Here is a 16,209-nt window from a genome sequence, read left to right on the forward strand (position 1 = left end):
GGCCCTCAACCAAACCATTCACTTGCCTGCCTTTTATCCAAATCCACAGAACAAGGGTGAGAAAATTCTGCATTCTTTGGACATACACAGGCAGCTATGCTTCTGCTTGGACAGAACTAAAGCTTTCAGAAAGACTGAGCAACTTTTAGTGTCATATGCTGCAGGATCACAAGGAAACGCTATCTCAAAACAGACTATTTCTCAATGGATCGGCCATTGCATCTGTTTCTGCTATTCTCAGCATGGCAAATCAGTGCCTAAGAGCATTAGGCCTCATTCCACCAGAGCAGCAGCCACTTCAGCAGCCTTCCTCAGAGGAGTACCAACCAAAGTCATCTTAGAGGCTGCAACTTGGAGTTCAGTGCACACCTTTATGAAGCACTACCACTTACCTCTTTACTCTAAATCCAGAGCAGGCTTTGCCACTGCAGTTCTGCAGGGCGTCATAGCCTCTCCTAATCCCATTTAGCCCAGCCACCCATCCTCAGCTTTGGGATTCAACCTAAGAGTAATGACTGCAACAGTGAAACACGATGAACATAGTACAGTTGTGTACCTACCATAAATGAAGATGTTCGAGTGTATTCACTGTTGCAGTCCAGGTTACCCTCCCACCGTCCCCCTTTCTTTTGCTGGGGTTTATCTGTACTTCTCTATTCTATACAACCTATGTGGTGTATTTGCTTGTAGATGAAGGAAATGTTTCTTTACTGCATGTATGTTTATTGGCATAATATATTTAGCCTACCCTTTTGGGGGCACCTGACATCTGGGGCAAGATAAACTGAAGAAAATGGCATTGGCTGCATCTTTTATACCCGTGGCGCACTGACATTAGGGAAGAGGTGACAGCAACCGATGCCAGACCAGGACTTTGGAATTCAGGCCGACTGCGGGTAGCCTGCCATCAGGATAACCCAAGAGTAATGACTGCAACAGTGAATACACTCGAACATCTACATTTATGGTAGGTACACAACTGTGCTTTATCTACTTTCATGTAACATACAAGTGAATAAGGTTCAAAGGGGAATGTAATCCAGTCAGTAGTAAATAGTAAAGTATGAATGTTTGAAACTACCATTGTAATTAAATAAGGTTTATATATGACAATCATTTACATTTACTTCAGGAACTATATTTAGACTTTTTAATCAACAGGAGTCTAATACTCAATAGTATCTATAATGACTTTATTCACTGGTGTCTAATATCATATAAGAGAAAGTATAAACTGTATTTATATCTAATACTTATGACACGTTCATTTTAAAACATTCTGGTAATCAAAACTGTAAATGTAGAAATACTGTACAATAATATATTACTGTAAAGAGTTTATATAAACCTAGGTCTGAAATATTACAGACTGTTCTTTTCATTCAAAGCATACAAAGTTTAATACTAGTGCATAGTATTTGAAATAATTGAAGATTCTAATACTTTCAACTTTGGTAGAAGGAGTCATTAAATTGTTTTAAGGTATTTTTGAAATGCATTTAAGGGTAAGAGTAATATTAACTAATAGAATAATCTTAATATATATTTCATTAAATTAAGTAATATAACTTTAATTAAATAACTATCTGAATATTTAATTATTTTAAAATACATATGTATATGTACGTTATTAAGTGTACTACCTCTATCACACTATGCCGTGTTGTGTAAATAGTTGATGGTAACAATCTGTTATTAGTTTCTTATCATGACTCTGACTATCATTATTTCATAATTTGGTAAGTGGACATTGAAATGTTGAGGTATATTTGGACTTGTCAGTAATACTTCTTTGGTAATAGTACAGTTGATTTGCTTATTTATAATATATAGGCCTATCATTTAAAAAATAGCAATACAAAAAGAAATACTAGTTACAGTAGCAACTTTCTTTGCTAAGGTAGAATCTATTTAGTTTGAATATAGCTAGTATGGTAATTTTGTCTACTATTGTAGGCAGATTGGGAAAATTAGTATCCATGGTTGGGTTGTAAGTATAAATAATCTAGCATGCATTGTTTGTATCTATTATCTTTATATTTAATAGTTAAGGTTTTAGAAAGGAAGGAATACTGCTTTCAAACTTAAATTTAATAAGAATAATTATCTAATGATAATTCTCAGCAATTATGATGCAAAAAAAGCAACATGAATACAATACAACTAATTTAAAGTAATATTAATAGATTAAATAAAAGCAAGAAGAGGAAAGCATTAAAGAAATACTTAAAAATTAATAAAGGAAATATTATTTTCCAGAAACAGGCTTATTTAATAAAAAAAATTGATCTTTTAGACAGATATGGTTATGAAATTATTGTTTCTCCATGTTTTCAGAAAAAAATACTGTCATTCTCTGCCCGAAATTATACATACTATCTCTGATATTAAAGGCATGTATACTATAATAAATATTGTTTTTAATAACCAATTGCATACATTAGCTAATTTCTATTGGATACCAGATCTAAGAGCTAGTATAGCTTGAAATAATTTGGAAATACTGCAATACACCCGGTAACCTCATCTTAGGAGAGTTCAATTGTATTATGGAAGAAAATGATACTAGTACTAGAAATGGGAAATTAAAAAAGGCAATAGCAAAAGTATTAAACAAATGGTTATCCAATAATATTAAAGATGTAGTCACAGTTACTGATTCAATTTATTTTACTATTTTTTCATATGTATATGGTATACAAACACATTCTAATAAAGTGTATGTTTCTAAAAAAAAAATAATTGATAGCTTTAAAACTGCATTGTGCCCTCTTTCTGACCATAATGCCCTATTTACAAATGTTATAATAGAAAGCTTCAGTTAATACATTGAATTCCAGGTTATATGACAAAATTTAAAGATTTTAAAGAATATCTATTAAAACAAATTGAAGAATTTCTTAAATTTAATGATAAAAATTATATTAATAAAATTATATTCTGGGATTCTGTTAAAATACATATTAGTGATAAAATGAAGAAATGGTCTTATAATGAAATTAAGAAATGGAATAAGGAATTGCTTAATATTCAGGAAAACATTGCATAAAGTGAGATTAGGACAGCAAGAAAGAAAAATTAATAATACAAAAATTGTAAAAGATTTAACTAGACAATATCAAAATATTCTAGAACATAAGACTAAATTGGCATTAGAAAAACTTAAAATTCAGCATTAGAAAAACTTAAAATTCAGAGGTATGCAATGACCCCTAAAATATGTATAGGATAACAAATAGAAGTAAATAATTGAGTAAAAAAAGCCCAAATCACATTTATTATAAATCCATTAACAAAGATTAAAACTTTAGATATTGACAAAATGCTCTCAATATTTAAAAATTACCATGAAGAACTTAAAAAAAATGATAAAATATTAATTCATGATAGTAATTTAAAATAATATTTAGAGAAACTGTGCCTTTTAAACTTAAAAAGAACAGACACTTAAATTTTCTAAACCCATAAATATAAGTGAAATTAATAATGCAATTAAAAATACTAAAAAGAGAAAAGTACCATGATTGGATGGCTTATGTGGAGACATTTTTTAAATATTATCACAAAATGTAGTATACTTATTAGGTGAAGTGTTTTCAGTTATCTGCAATTCAAATACAGTACCCCTTTCATGGAAATATCATTTAATTTCTCATGTTTTAAAACAGGGAGAAAGTAATTAAGTTTCATCTTATAGGCCAATTTAATTTTTAAATGTGGATTACAATTGTTTTATGGCAGTCTTGTTTTTAAGACTTAGAGAAATAATAAACTGTGCTGTTGATAAAGATCAGATGGGAGTTATTTTTAATAGACTTGTGTATGATATTATGAGATGGATATTGACAATACTGGATGTAGCTAAAAGTCAAAATAAAAAAAAATTAGCACTGATTAGTTTAGATAAAGAGAAAGCATTTGATTTGATAGATTGAGATTATTTATTTAAAACACATTTTCCATTTGGTTTTCCACAAGAATTTATTGACTCAGTAAAGAACTATACATTGGTTCCAAAGCATTCATTAAAATTGGCATGATTATTTCCAATTGTTTAAGATCAATAGAGATACTAGACATGGTAGCCCACTATCTCTTCTTTTATTTGCATTAGCTATTGAAAAACTTGCAAATAGTACTAGACATAATAGACACATAGACGGCTTCAGTATAATAAGAATTTTAAAACTAAAAGACAACTTTTTACAGATATTTTATCACCAGGATAAATAAATCATATGAAGAGCTAATCAGAGAAATGTATATATTTATAACTTTATCATTAATGAAGTTTAATGACACTAAAACTGAAATTATCTTACTACATCAACAAATAAGTAATTTAATAAATAATAAATTTAATTTCAACTGGTATAATAAATAATTTAAATACATAGGTATAATAATTCAACCCAATATCGGTAATTTAATTAATACTAACTTTCAGAATCTTATTACTGCTATAGATGTATTAATAAATAGATGGAATATTAATTATTTAAAAAAAGGTTAGTATTTATAAATATGATTATTCTTCCTATGATTGTTTATGCTTTGCAGTCAACAGTTCTTCAACCTACCATAAGTTTAATAAGAAAGCTAGAGACTTTGCTAATTTCATTTTATTTTTCTAAATAGACCAAGAACGTCTTATAAAAATCATAAAATCCTAATTACAATATTAAATGACAAAGCATTCAAGAGTTTATTATATCAGAGACTTTTAAGTCTAAATAGCATGATATATTTGATATAATTAATAATAAATTCTTATGGAGAAAAGTAATTCTGAAAACAAATAAAATTTACATAATTCAATTTTAAAACATTTTGAAATTTTATTTACAAATTCACAATGCTTAAAAAGTGGTAATTTATAATGTTCCCAATAGCTTTTTCATATGGATTGATAGAAAGTAATGATTCTATTAAACGGAAATATTTTACAGCAGAAATATAATACTGTGGCCAGATTATTAAGATAAAAGCTCTTCAGTCACTACTATGGAAATTCTTAAGAATTATGATTTAGCTAAGTCTCATTCACTATTAATACATGCTACTGCTAATAGTTTTAATGATCATGTCTTCATAATGAACATGGAAGAAAAGAAAGCAATACCTTTTTTATAATCTTATAATTTCAGTCTTTACAGAAGAATTGTCTGTAAGGAATTATCTATTAAAACTATACAAAATTATTCTGATAAATAATAATAGTAACATTGATCTAAGATACTGGAAAATGTTTAGATAATTATACCACCTGTAGCATATACTGGAAGATATTTACATGGAAACATCTACACACAATATTTAAAAATGTAAATAACTAGAGAATTTTTGGAAAGATGTTTGTAATTATTTCATGAGTATTTGGACTGATAATTGTATCATCTCAAAGACAACACTATTAATGAATGTCCTTTTAGTTAATAATAATAATAATAATAATCTTAAAATGTTTTTGAGTTTGCTTGCTATAACTTGGAAAGAAATAAAGAAGTGGAAATCAAATGAGGCTTCTTTATTTGAAGACTTTTTATGCTATGGTATGTAAGAAAGAAAAAGAGATAATAAGAATGCATTCACATGATAACACTAAAATATTTGCAGATGGGATAATTTGGAAGCATTATGCATAAAACAAAAGAGGTAACACTACAATAATGACAGGAAGTTATATTTGATGCATTTCTGCAATACTTCGGCTTTAAGATTATTAATTGCCTAAGTGTTTTTATTGGTTGCTGCAATGTATTTAAATAGTTCAACTCTTGTTCTTGATATTGTCTGAAGAAGCGTTCTGTTGAATGTGAAAGTGCTTACATTTTTTATTCCTTGGATATTAAAGAATTTGAGCCTTTTGTCTGTGGTGTTACCTTTCTTGTTTTATACATTTTGCTATATTGTCTCAGAGAGGTGCTTCATACTCAAATTGCCTTTACTTTTGTTGTTTAATTTGGAATTATTATCGATTGAAATGTATGTCATTAATAGTAAATTTACTGTATGAACATACATATATTGTAATCTTCCTTTCTGTGTAAATATTAAAGATATATGTTAAAACTAATAAAAAGTTTTTCAAAAAAAAAAAAAAAGAAAGAAAAGAAATAAAGAAAAGACCATGGAGCAAGCTACTGCAATAATCAAAATGGGATTATGCCAGAGAATGAATCGCTGTTTCCATATTGGATTATGAAGTCATGCTTAATTCTGAAGATGTTCCTGAGAAACAAATGTGAGAAATTTTACAACTAATGATACCTGCTTCACCTTTATTATATAGGACCACAGCAAAGTCCAGCCTATTCTCTCCACACAAATAGAATTTAATGAATTCTTCACCTATCCTCCTCAACTTAAATTGCAAATGAAATGACATAATTTTATTACTCATATGCCGTAGGATCATTGGTCACAATAACTGAGCTTTCTCCCTCTGCACTTGATTAAACATGGATGCTTTTTGTGAACTGTCTCCAGATACCAGATCGTAATATCACTAATACATAATTCAAACTTCTCTTATGGCCAGTCAATTACGCTCTTACTGTTTACTTTTCAGGTTAAAAAACTGTAACTATGATTGACACTTTATTCATATCCTCTAGCCATTTGGCTTTAATAAGCTTATTCAAGATCTGTAAATGATTGTTAGCTGATGAAGCTGCTCTGTCAAGTCTTTTTTTCATGGCACTGTGAGTACACCACCAGGACTGTTGCTGTCTAACATTCAATATCCATGTAAGTGCTGAGTCTTTCATAGTGTACTTCATGGGACTCTGGGACAGTATGTCTGATATGACAAAGGATTTGCTTGCTATGGATTCTGTTGTTGGATTAAATCTCATAAGACATATCAGATGTTATTGGTAGCACTATGGAGCAGTGTCCAAATATGCTAATGATTACAAGAATCAGTGGCTGAGCTCTGTGACTAGCCTAAAGCTCTGTAACCCATGGAGGTATTTTTCACATTTTTTAGTGAAAATGAAATAGAGCTCTGAAAATGAAACTGTTTCATACTCACACACACAAACACACATCATCAGAGCTCAGAGATGTATAGATTACTTCCTGTTAAAAGTTATGTGAGCAGACTGTGCCTATGGTGTAGAGGAATTAAGCCCTGACTACAACCTACATAATCTGAGTTTAATTAGTGGGAGGATGGGGGACATTGAGGTTCTGGACAGCTTATGCCACTGCTTCACTGACATAGCCACTGGCTGAGGGTTGGGGTATGTGAGGATATTGGGAACTGGTGCTGGGAGTATGTGCGTGTAGCCACCCAAGCTGGTGATAGTAACTCTTGCTGAGGCTTGTGGAGTTGAATAGATAAAAGGGAATAGGTAGTCTTTGTTGTGATGCAAGTGTTTATGTCACTACCAGAAGAGGGATTGGATCATTACAATAAAAAAATCACAGCTAGTATGCTGGCAAGTGCTCACATAAACCTGATGTCTGCCTATAAGATGGTTTCCTCAAATGACTCTTGCCCCAATGGATCTATAAATTTCCTACCACTGGGGAAAATGGACATCCAGCAGGGTAGACTTGAGGATTGGCAGTGTGGGGGAGTATTAAATAAAAGGTATGTGAACTTATTTGGGTTGGAACTTTTGGTTGCTTAAACAACTTGCTTTGGAGGATCTTAATAGAATTCAACATTTTGACCCAGCAGAAAGTAAAGAATCAGGACTCCTTTGCAAAGTACAGAAAGGGAGGATATGTCTACAGTGCTAGCTGAACACTCTCAGTATTACCTTATTCTAGGATACCCCTCTGGAATTTCATCAAGTGGTGTGAGTCTTTCCTTTCATTAATGTCTACTTTTTGCTTAAAGCATTAAATGAAATTTGTGGTTTGGGAGCAGTGGGGAAATCTTTTTGTGGAATGCAGATGACAAGATAGTCAGCACATTCCTATAAATTTTGATTTGTACGTTGTTTGCAAATGCTAAACGGTTTTACAATTTCAGGTAGATAGATTACAGTTACCCCCAGTTAATTGTGGTAATACAACTAGCCAGTGATAGTATTTATCTAATGTCTTCTATCATTTCAGACCTTTGTATTTTATATTTTCATGTGCAAAAATATATAGTCTGTATATTTAATTTTCAAAGTGTATTGCCTAATTTCTGTACATAAACTTCATTATTCAATTTCAAGATCTTGTGGCTGGTTCTTTGTTAATTTATACAACATTAATTGCACCAGTCTGGTGAATTATAACTGTTAGTATTTATCTTTTGTAGAGTTACTACTCAGCCATAGCTGACATAAGTTAACAACATGGTTGGATACTTTTTAAGCGGGTACAGTAGTTGTGTTCTTTCTATGCCAGATTGGTATGACTTTTGGCAGCATGTTTCCACAAAATCAGGTAAGGGTAGTAGCACTGAAAATGTATTATTAGCTCCCCCAGGAAATTACTGTGTGTGATGCAGTCATTTTAGCTGCGATACAATTAGTAAGCTGGCACCAAAATGCATTTGGCTGACTGTGAGTTGTATAAATTCCTAGGAAGTCAGTGGTTATAGATTTACTTCCCAGCAATACAGTGAGCATCTTATTTGAGAGTGGCAATCATTAGTCAAGGCCCAAGACAGCAGTGTTTATTTGCTATATACTCTTCAAGCCATGCAGCTCACATATATTGCCAGCTTTATGCTTTGCAGGGAAGTTTTTCAAACATGCAGATTCGAAAGCTGGGTAATGTTTTCCATTTTTTATGTTGTACTTTCTCACATCTTTCACATTCACTTTCTTTTCTGCATGTATGTTTTGCAATTCTTTCCTCTTCTTTTATCATTATGCTCACATTAGGTGAGTCTATACTGTTTATATCTTCTCTCCTAGAGGGTAACTTGATGTGTAATTTGTGCTGAATGCCAAACTGTGAGCACAGTTCCTAGCAATGTGAGATGGCCATTAACTGCAGATTGTGAGGACGTTCTTTATCTAAAGAATACACCAAGTGATCATGGATGTTCTTATCTAATTTCACACCAAAATCACAGTGTTTAGAAAGTTTGCAGGAGTCTTTGATAGAAGTATCCACTTTTTTGCCAAGCCTTTCTTCATTGTTTGCTAAAATAGGCGCATTCATGTATTGTATTGTAGTTGCTTTGCTAAAATAGGCACATTTATGTATTGTGTTATATTTGGTTTAGGATGCAAATACTCTTCAAAATTCTATAATATTCCAGCAAAGTTTACTGTTTTCCTTCTCAGATGTGAAAGATTATAATGTGTTCTCTGCATTTCTTCCCATTTCATAAATTCAGCAACTAACCTGTATTTATTCCTCATTTTTGTTGAGGTTTAATGCAGTTTTGAACCTCACAAATTGCTGCTTCCAACCTGACCATTCTTTCCTAATTAAGCTGGAAGTGGGTTACATTTTCCATTTTTCTGTATTATTCTATTCAGTATTTTAGCTTCTAACACTTTTTCACCCCATTTTCTGATGGTGCTTTTGGAAATATGTCAAACTTAAGAGCCAAGCTTCATACTTGTTTAATAACAAGAAGTAGAAGACAAATGCAGTTATAGACTGCCACCATGTTATGAACCTTACTCCATCTAGAAAAATCACAGCAATACATGACTTTCTCTGAAAAAAAAAATCCCCCACTCCCAGATGATTACATAATTTCACCAATGCCAGTGACAGGCCTCACTAGCAATTACTCTACCATACGAAGAAGTCTGGGGGGGGGGTCCCTAGCTGAAGCTTTCACTCACAGGCATACTTCTCAACATCCAGTCATTAAAAATAATAGTGGCTCCTAAAAATCACAGGAGAAGGTCAAAAAGAGGAGCACTTTCTTATCTTTCACAACAGAAGGCCTTTATATACCTGATTCTATATAGTTAATGGTAGTTAATCCTTGTATAAGCTTAGTTTATGTGTTTAATAAAGCATGTACTCGTAAACAAGTCTGAATTTATCAGACACATCGTAAATTTAGGAGTAAGCCTAAATCTGTGGGCTGAAATCATAGTGCTATGCCTAAATTGTAACATTTGAGAAGTATGCTCACAGGAAGTCAGCCAGCAGAAACAAAACTCCACTTCACAGCAAGAGAACATAGATGGACTGCTCCAGCTGAATGAAAAGCTGTTTTAGATGGTAAGAAGCTTCTGATTTCAAACGCTGAATGCAGAAACATGACAATGTTCAACATGAAGGAGCTGCAGTTTTGTTTGCATGCCTAGCATAATCCCGTATCTTCTTAAATCCAACCCTTTGTTAGTTTTTATCACGTGCTAAATTTTCACCCAGTGGTGCATTAACATCTTATTATTACACAAAATCTGTGAAGAGACATGTAAACGAAACATTCCCCTATGAAACTCATAAATAGTACAGTTCCCTGCTCAAGATTAGAAGCTGCAAACTAAGTTGTGAGTCAATACGTACTTCATACCATAAACACTATGTGGCAACCAGCCATAGACATTATGCAGTAACCCTGTGAGGCTTAACATGCATTTAGACATTATACCTTCATGGGTTACCCACCACTATTGAAATGAAAGTTCTTCTTACAAATTCTAAAATTTCTACTAATGTGACTAGTAATGCCCTAGTAAGGAGCTAAGAGTTAAGCAGTCTGAATGTCACTGAACTGCCCCTTAGCTTAGTTTTAGCTTTTTGCAACATTTAGATATCAGGGGCCTACCAACTGTTCAACCAAATAGCTTCAGTTTATTCTCTTTCAATATCTTTCTTTTAAACAGAGAAGCACCTGGATAGGTGTGAAAACACTGGTCTTTTTCTTGGATGTTTTTAACATTTTTTATGCTGTTTTATTCAAGATTTTTTTGCTGTATTATTAAACTTCGGAACAGCTACTTCATTGAATTCAGCTGTGTTGATTGGGTAATCTTCTATGTGGACAATACAGAATATGTCTCTGATTCCTTTTTGCCTGTTTGCCCCTACTAGCTCTTTCTTCTTTTGAGTAGGATCTTCACATGCTAATAGCACAGTACCTAGATGGCTTACCCCTCCTTCTCCAAGAATAGGGCTGCCTTACATTTTTGTTGTTAGCTAGGCTAAGTTATAGCATTTCATCTTCCAACAAGCAAAACACCTTGGAAGTGAAGTCAGGAAGATGCAGTGTGTACAAGTGGTGGTATGGAGGAGGCCTTTGCCTCAGGACCTGGGATAGCTGTTTCATTTAGGTTGCTTTCCCAGAGTTCTTGCCTGCTTTCAGACGGAGTTTTAGACAGTGGTCAGACAAGCAGCCAGTTATAAACGTCTGTAACATTTCCTTTTTAAAAGGGCTTGTTCTTTCCTGGTTCAAGGTTATGCCCTTCATATTATCCAATAAGAGCAGCTGCTGTGTAAAGAAAGCATGCCAGCTTCACACAGTACCTATAAATATCAGTGCAGAATGACAGTGCAGATTGGGTATGAGTTTGTATGAACTCAGTACCATCGTTGTGAAGTTTTTCACCTTAGGGGCTGTAGCAGCTGTCCTTTTTGTTATCTTCAAACTTTTCCAGCAAAGCAAGAAGCACAAGGAATCAGGTGGGTACTGGCAAGCATGTGTGTAGATTTCTCTACAATTCAAATGCATTTGATTTAATGGGCTTCCTTGCTATGCAGCTGTTATAAGGCACATTTTACTATTTACTTACTGGATATTAGTTTCATATGGAAGCATTCAACATTCTGCTGTGTAAATGAGTTAATATTTTATTCATTTTTTCTGCAGTCTTTCTGTATACTTCTCTGTTTGGCTTATGGGTATTGTTCACACACACAACTGTTTTCTAGACTACTACTGTAGCTTCTTTTCTATGGCTGTCATTCATGTTGGAACCAGCTCCTGGCTGGAGATCACAGAATGGCAACAGACTTTTTTCAGCCTCACTCAAGCCTTACAGAAAAAAAACTCTTAAACCTTAATGGCAGATGACGTTATGCAGTGTATGTGCTCTGTACATTTCCTGTTTTCTGCAGAAAGTGTATTAATGTACAGCCTAATTCTGTCAGCCCCCTTCAGAAGTTTTGCAGATGCTATATATTTTTGAGTTCTCTATCATGTTGACCACATGATCTTCAGAAAAAAAGCTGTTCATTGGAGCCCCCCCCCCACTCTGTGAAATTATATTTTGTCACATTATTATATGTTCCAATTATGGCCTCTGTCTTGAACAACTCTTCTTCTGAACAAAAAAATTAAACTATTTAATTTGTTTGAATCTCTTAATGTTCTTAAAAGGTTCTTTTATAGCCATATTCATTCATTAGTGACCTGCATATAAAGTCATTTTAACCTTTTTTTTCTTATGGAGGATGTGGCAGACCCCATGCTGTTTGTTGCAGTTATTTGTATTAATTTCATTTTCTTCACATCCTTGTAATATTAGTGTACCTGGTCAAAGAAGAATACACACTTTGACCAACATTTATTCCACTGTTAGCAGGCTATGCATCTGTGTTTATTCTGAGTCATGTATAATGGTTGTTCTTGTGCTTATCTGGTGGAAAATGGGCAATACTGCCGCAAATCCGAGGTCATGGTTGATGCGGGGACATCAGTTAGAAAAAAAAAGTGGGAAGTTCTGTTTTTTCCGGTGTTACCATGTTACAGTAGACATGCAGCTTTGTTAGGATGTTTTCCCTGCATTTAGTGTATAGGCAAGGAATGAGCAGCAAATATAGCGACCAGCTATAGTAAAGCAGATCTATTAACTTTATTTTTTTCTGAATGCCATGCTTATCACACTGCCTGCTATCCAAGAGATGCTGTGTTCATTGTGGACAATGTATCCACTTCAGTGACATCAAAGGGACATCATCAGATAAATAAACTGTGCTATAAAAGACCCAGAGAGGCTTTTTAGTGTGTGTGTGTGTGTGTGTGTGTGTGTGTGTGTGTGTGTGTGTGTGTGTGTGTGTGTATGTTGTAGTGAAGGAAGTGAGGTAAGAACCTGAATAGAAAGTTAATGTGCATGCAAAACTTGAAGTAGTGAAGCTATAGGAGGTCCTGAAGTGAGAAAGAAAATGCGCTGCAGTTTGCTACTTGAATGCTGCTTATGTGTAGAATAAATATTCTGTGTTAGGTTGAAAATAAGTCAGGTTACGTAATGGAGGACATTGTAGCTTAATTATATTAACTTTTGAACACTGTAGAGGTTTCAGAAAACAGAACTACTATTAGTTGCAATTAATCTCAGTAATGTAATTAGTGATGAGTATATATTTCTGTATAAAGAATCATGGGTTAAAAGTGTCTCATTACGAGGCCATGAGATTTGCTCAAGTTTTTCCAGTAGGCAGTTATATTCGCATTTGTGTGCACATGCATCTGGGTATGTGTGTCTGTGTTTGTGCACATGCATCTGTTGAATATAGCATGCTAATCAAAGTCTGGATTGGAAACAGCTGATGAGAGTTTTGCATTGTAATGTTTTTTTATGTGAAAGCTTTGCTGCTTACATCTCCTCCATGCTGGAAGAGAATTTCCTGTGCTCTCTTCCTCCTTAATTATAACCACATCTGAGGTAATCAATTCTTGGAGGAAGTTAGAATTTAAAATACCTGAAAGTTCCATTTGATTAGCTCATCTTCATCAAATTGTGTTCAATGGAATAGTCATCATTTGGATAACTGTACACCCATGAGCGTATATAGTATATATAGACAGACAACTTAGATAAATCTACATATCTTTCATGGAGTACAAGATATTTTGTCTGTTTACACTACATAAAAAGCATCAATAATTTATGTACATTATGTAAGCATCATGATTTTAAAGAACTCCTTTAAATATTTTCACTTACAGCAGCAGTATTCAGTATATTCATATTTAGAGCATCAGTATTCAGCATATTCAAAGTCAAAAGACTTAATTACTACAGCAGATACATATATGAAAAGTCTACAAATTGGCTGCTCCTTTTAGATTGTAAATGTTTTGCATCTCTAGGTATAATGACAAAATAAGAAACTTCTTGTATATTATTTTTTAGAAGTAAATATGAAGAACTGTGGAGTAGTGGTTAGGGTTGCTGCCCAATAGGGCTTGGTTATTTAGTTAATTTCTTGACTGGAGTGCCTTATGTGTGGAATCTGCACATCCTCACTGTTTTCACTTGAGTTTTCACTAGGTGCTATGATTTCCACCACATTCCAGAGATGCGCTTTAAGTAAACTGGTGGGCCTGCAGATTACTTACAGGAATAGGTGTGTACATGTTCTTCTATGTGTGCATCCTTTGTTGGCTTTGTGTCCTGTTTGGGATTAGTTTCCATGTCTTGTATCCCACTAAATGTTGTGACAGGGTCTGGCTTCCTGCAGCCCTTAAGTGTATTAAGATAAGAATAGAAAAATGAAAGAATAAAATTAACTTTAAAATAGAAGAAGTTGTTCACCACACAGCTCTCTAAAATGAGTAGTGTTGTATGTGTATTGATACATTTTTGGTGCTTTTTCTCTGTATTGCCTGTTAGCTTTCATATACAGACAGCATTTTCACATTTTTAACTAATATGAATAAGTTTAATGCAAAAGTTTTACATTTATGAAGGTGAGTATGAACATGTCTACATTTAGATAGACATAAAATACAAGCTTCTTACTCTTTGGGAGCTCAGGAAACTAAAGAAAAAAGTAATGTTCATATAGAAAGCAAACCTCCCATGTTGGAGATGTGCCTCCCACCCCCAGCAGCTTAATTATATTAAATATGATGTCATAGAAGTGTGGAAGAGAGAAAAGCCTTTTCTGAGGTTGTACACTCTCACATTTAACACAAAGAGTGATCCTCCACCAATCAAACTTTCATCTTCTACCATGCAGCAATCAACCTCTGGATAATCAACTATATGTCCTGTAGCCAAAACAAAACATGCTTACTGCAAACAAAAGTTGTTCATCAGTTAGTTGTCTGCATACTGCAAGGTTTAATAACCATACCTTATAACTTTTCTGTTTATGGGAAAAAATATGAAAATAACTTGTACCAGGCTAATATCAGTGCCAAAGTTTTTCTTATTCATATGAGTTGTATTTCATTTACAATAGCATGTTTATGGTTTGGGATGCAGCCTGGGATATTATCAGGTGCCATAAATGCTGTGTTTTTGGCCTTAGAAAGGGCATTAATTACCTGTTGTTTAGAGATACAAGGTAGGGAACAGGTGGTAGGGATGTCATGGGGTAAGTGTGGGAGGGACAGGGGAGTGAAGTTTTCACAGAACCTGTCAGCCAACAGGTTAGCTATGTCCATAGGCTCAGTATATGTGGTATCATTAACTACCAGTTCAGTACAAATCTGGGCCTTTCCTTTTAGGTTATGGATGTAACTAAAGAACAACTTATGGTTGTCCTTAGTTGAGGAAGATAATCTGAATTCATAATTTGCTTTGGAGGACTTCACAAGAAGTCTTATTTGCTTGTTTAAGCTGTGGAGGGAATGTTTTCAGTGTAGGGCTCACACCCTCTTACACTTAGAAAGCAATTTCTTCCTCTTATTTTAAAGCCTGTTAATGGCAATTGTCCACCAGGCAGGTTTTCTCTTCATCGAGGAGCTTGTTTTGGCCCTGTCAGGTATGGCTGAGTCAATGCAATTATACAAGTATTTGTATAAAGCACTGGTGTAGAACTCGGCATAGTTGCCAGTTCCATCTGAAGGGGGAGGTGCAATGAAGCTGTTTATACCATCTTGTAAGAGGTTATAATCTGCTTTGGAGAAGTTTTTTAGTTTAGTTCCTGCTTGGGGGGGGGGGAGTCAGGTGTGATAGTTACTTCGAATGAGACTGATTTGTGGTCAGATCTCACAAGGGAAGACCTCACAGTGGGGATGCTACAATGCCCCCCCCCCCATATTAATAAGCACCAGATTCAGGATGTTGGCATCCCCAGCTGGTCTAGGGCATTGGAGTTAGCGAATTCAAGGAACATTTGGGCAAGTGAGTTTGAGCATGAGTAATTTACCAAGTCAATGGATGGGTAGTTAAAGTTGCCCAAAACTATGGTGTTCGGATGTTTCTTGATAGATTCAAGTAGATCCAAATAGGCAGAGTGGGTGTCCTGATTCATAGAGGGGGTCCTGTAGCTGGCAATGACTTGAATAGGTGTCCTACCAACAGTTAATTGCACCTGATGTATCTCCAAGGAATCATACTGTTTAACCAATCTGGAGGTGTATTTATCTTTAATGATTATTGAAAC

General features: G+C 34.0%; 1 protein-coding gene across 1 annotated transcript in view; it reads left to right on the top strand.

The window, feature by feature from the left end:
• The first annotated feature begins 11,419 nt into the window (after positions 1-11,419).
• Positions 11,420-16,209, top strand: part of PFKM (phosphofructokinase, muscle) — a 345,974-nt gene continuing 341,184 nt past the window's right edge. The window contains exon 1 of the mRNA XM_044083480.1: positions 11,420-11,553. Within this exon, the coding sequence (XP_043939415.1) occupies positions 11,436-11,553 (118 nt within the window). The 5' untranslated portion in view covers positions 11,420-11,435. The remainder of the gene's footprint in view (positions 11,554-16,209) is intronic.

The sequence above is a fragment of the Protopterus annectens genome, chromosome 9.part0 (genome assembly GCF_019279795.1).
Source record: "Protopterus annectens isolate FY-2018-M chromosome 9.part0, PAN1.0, whole genome shotgun sequence".
Taxonomy (NCBI): domain Eukaryota; kingdom Metazoa; phylum Chordata; order Ceratodontiformes; family Protopteridae; genus Protopterus; species Protopterus annectens.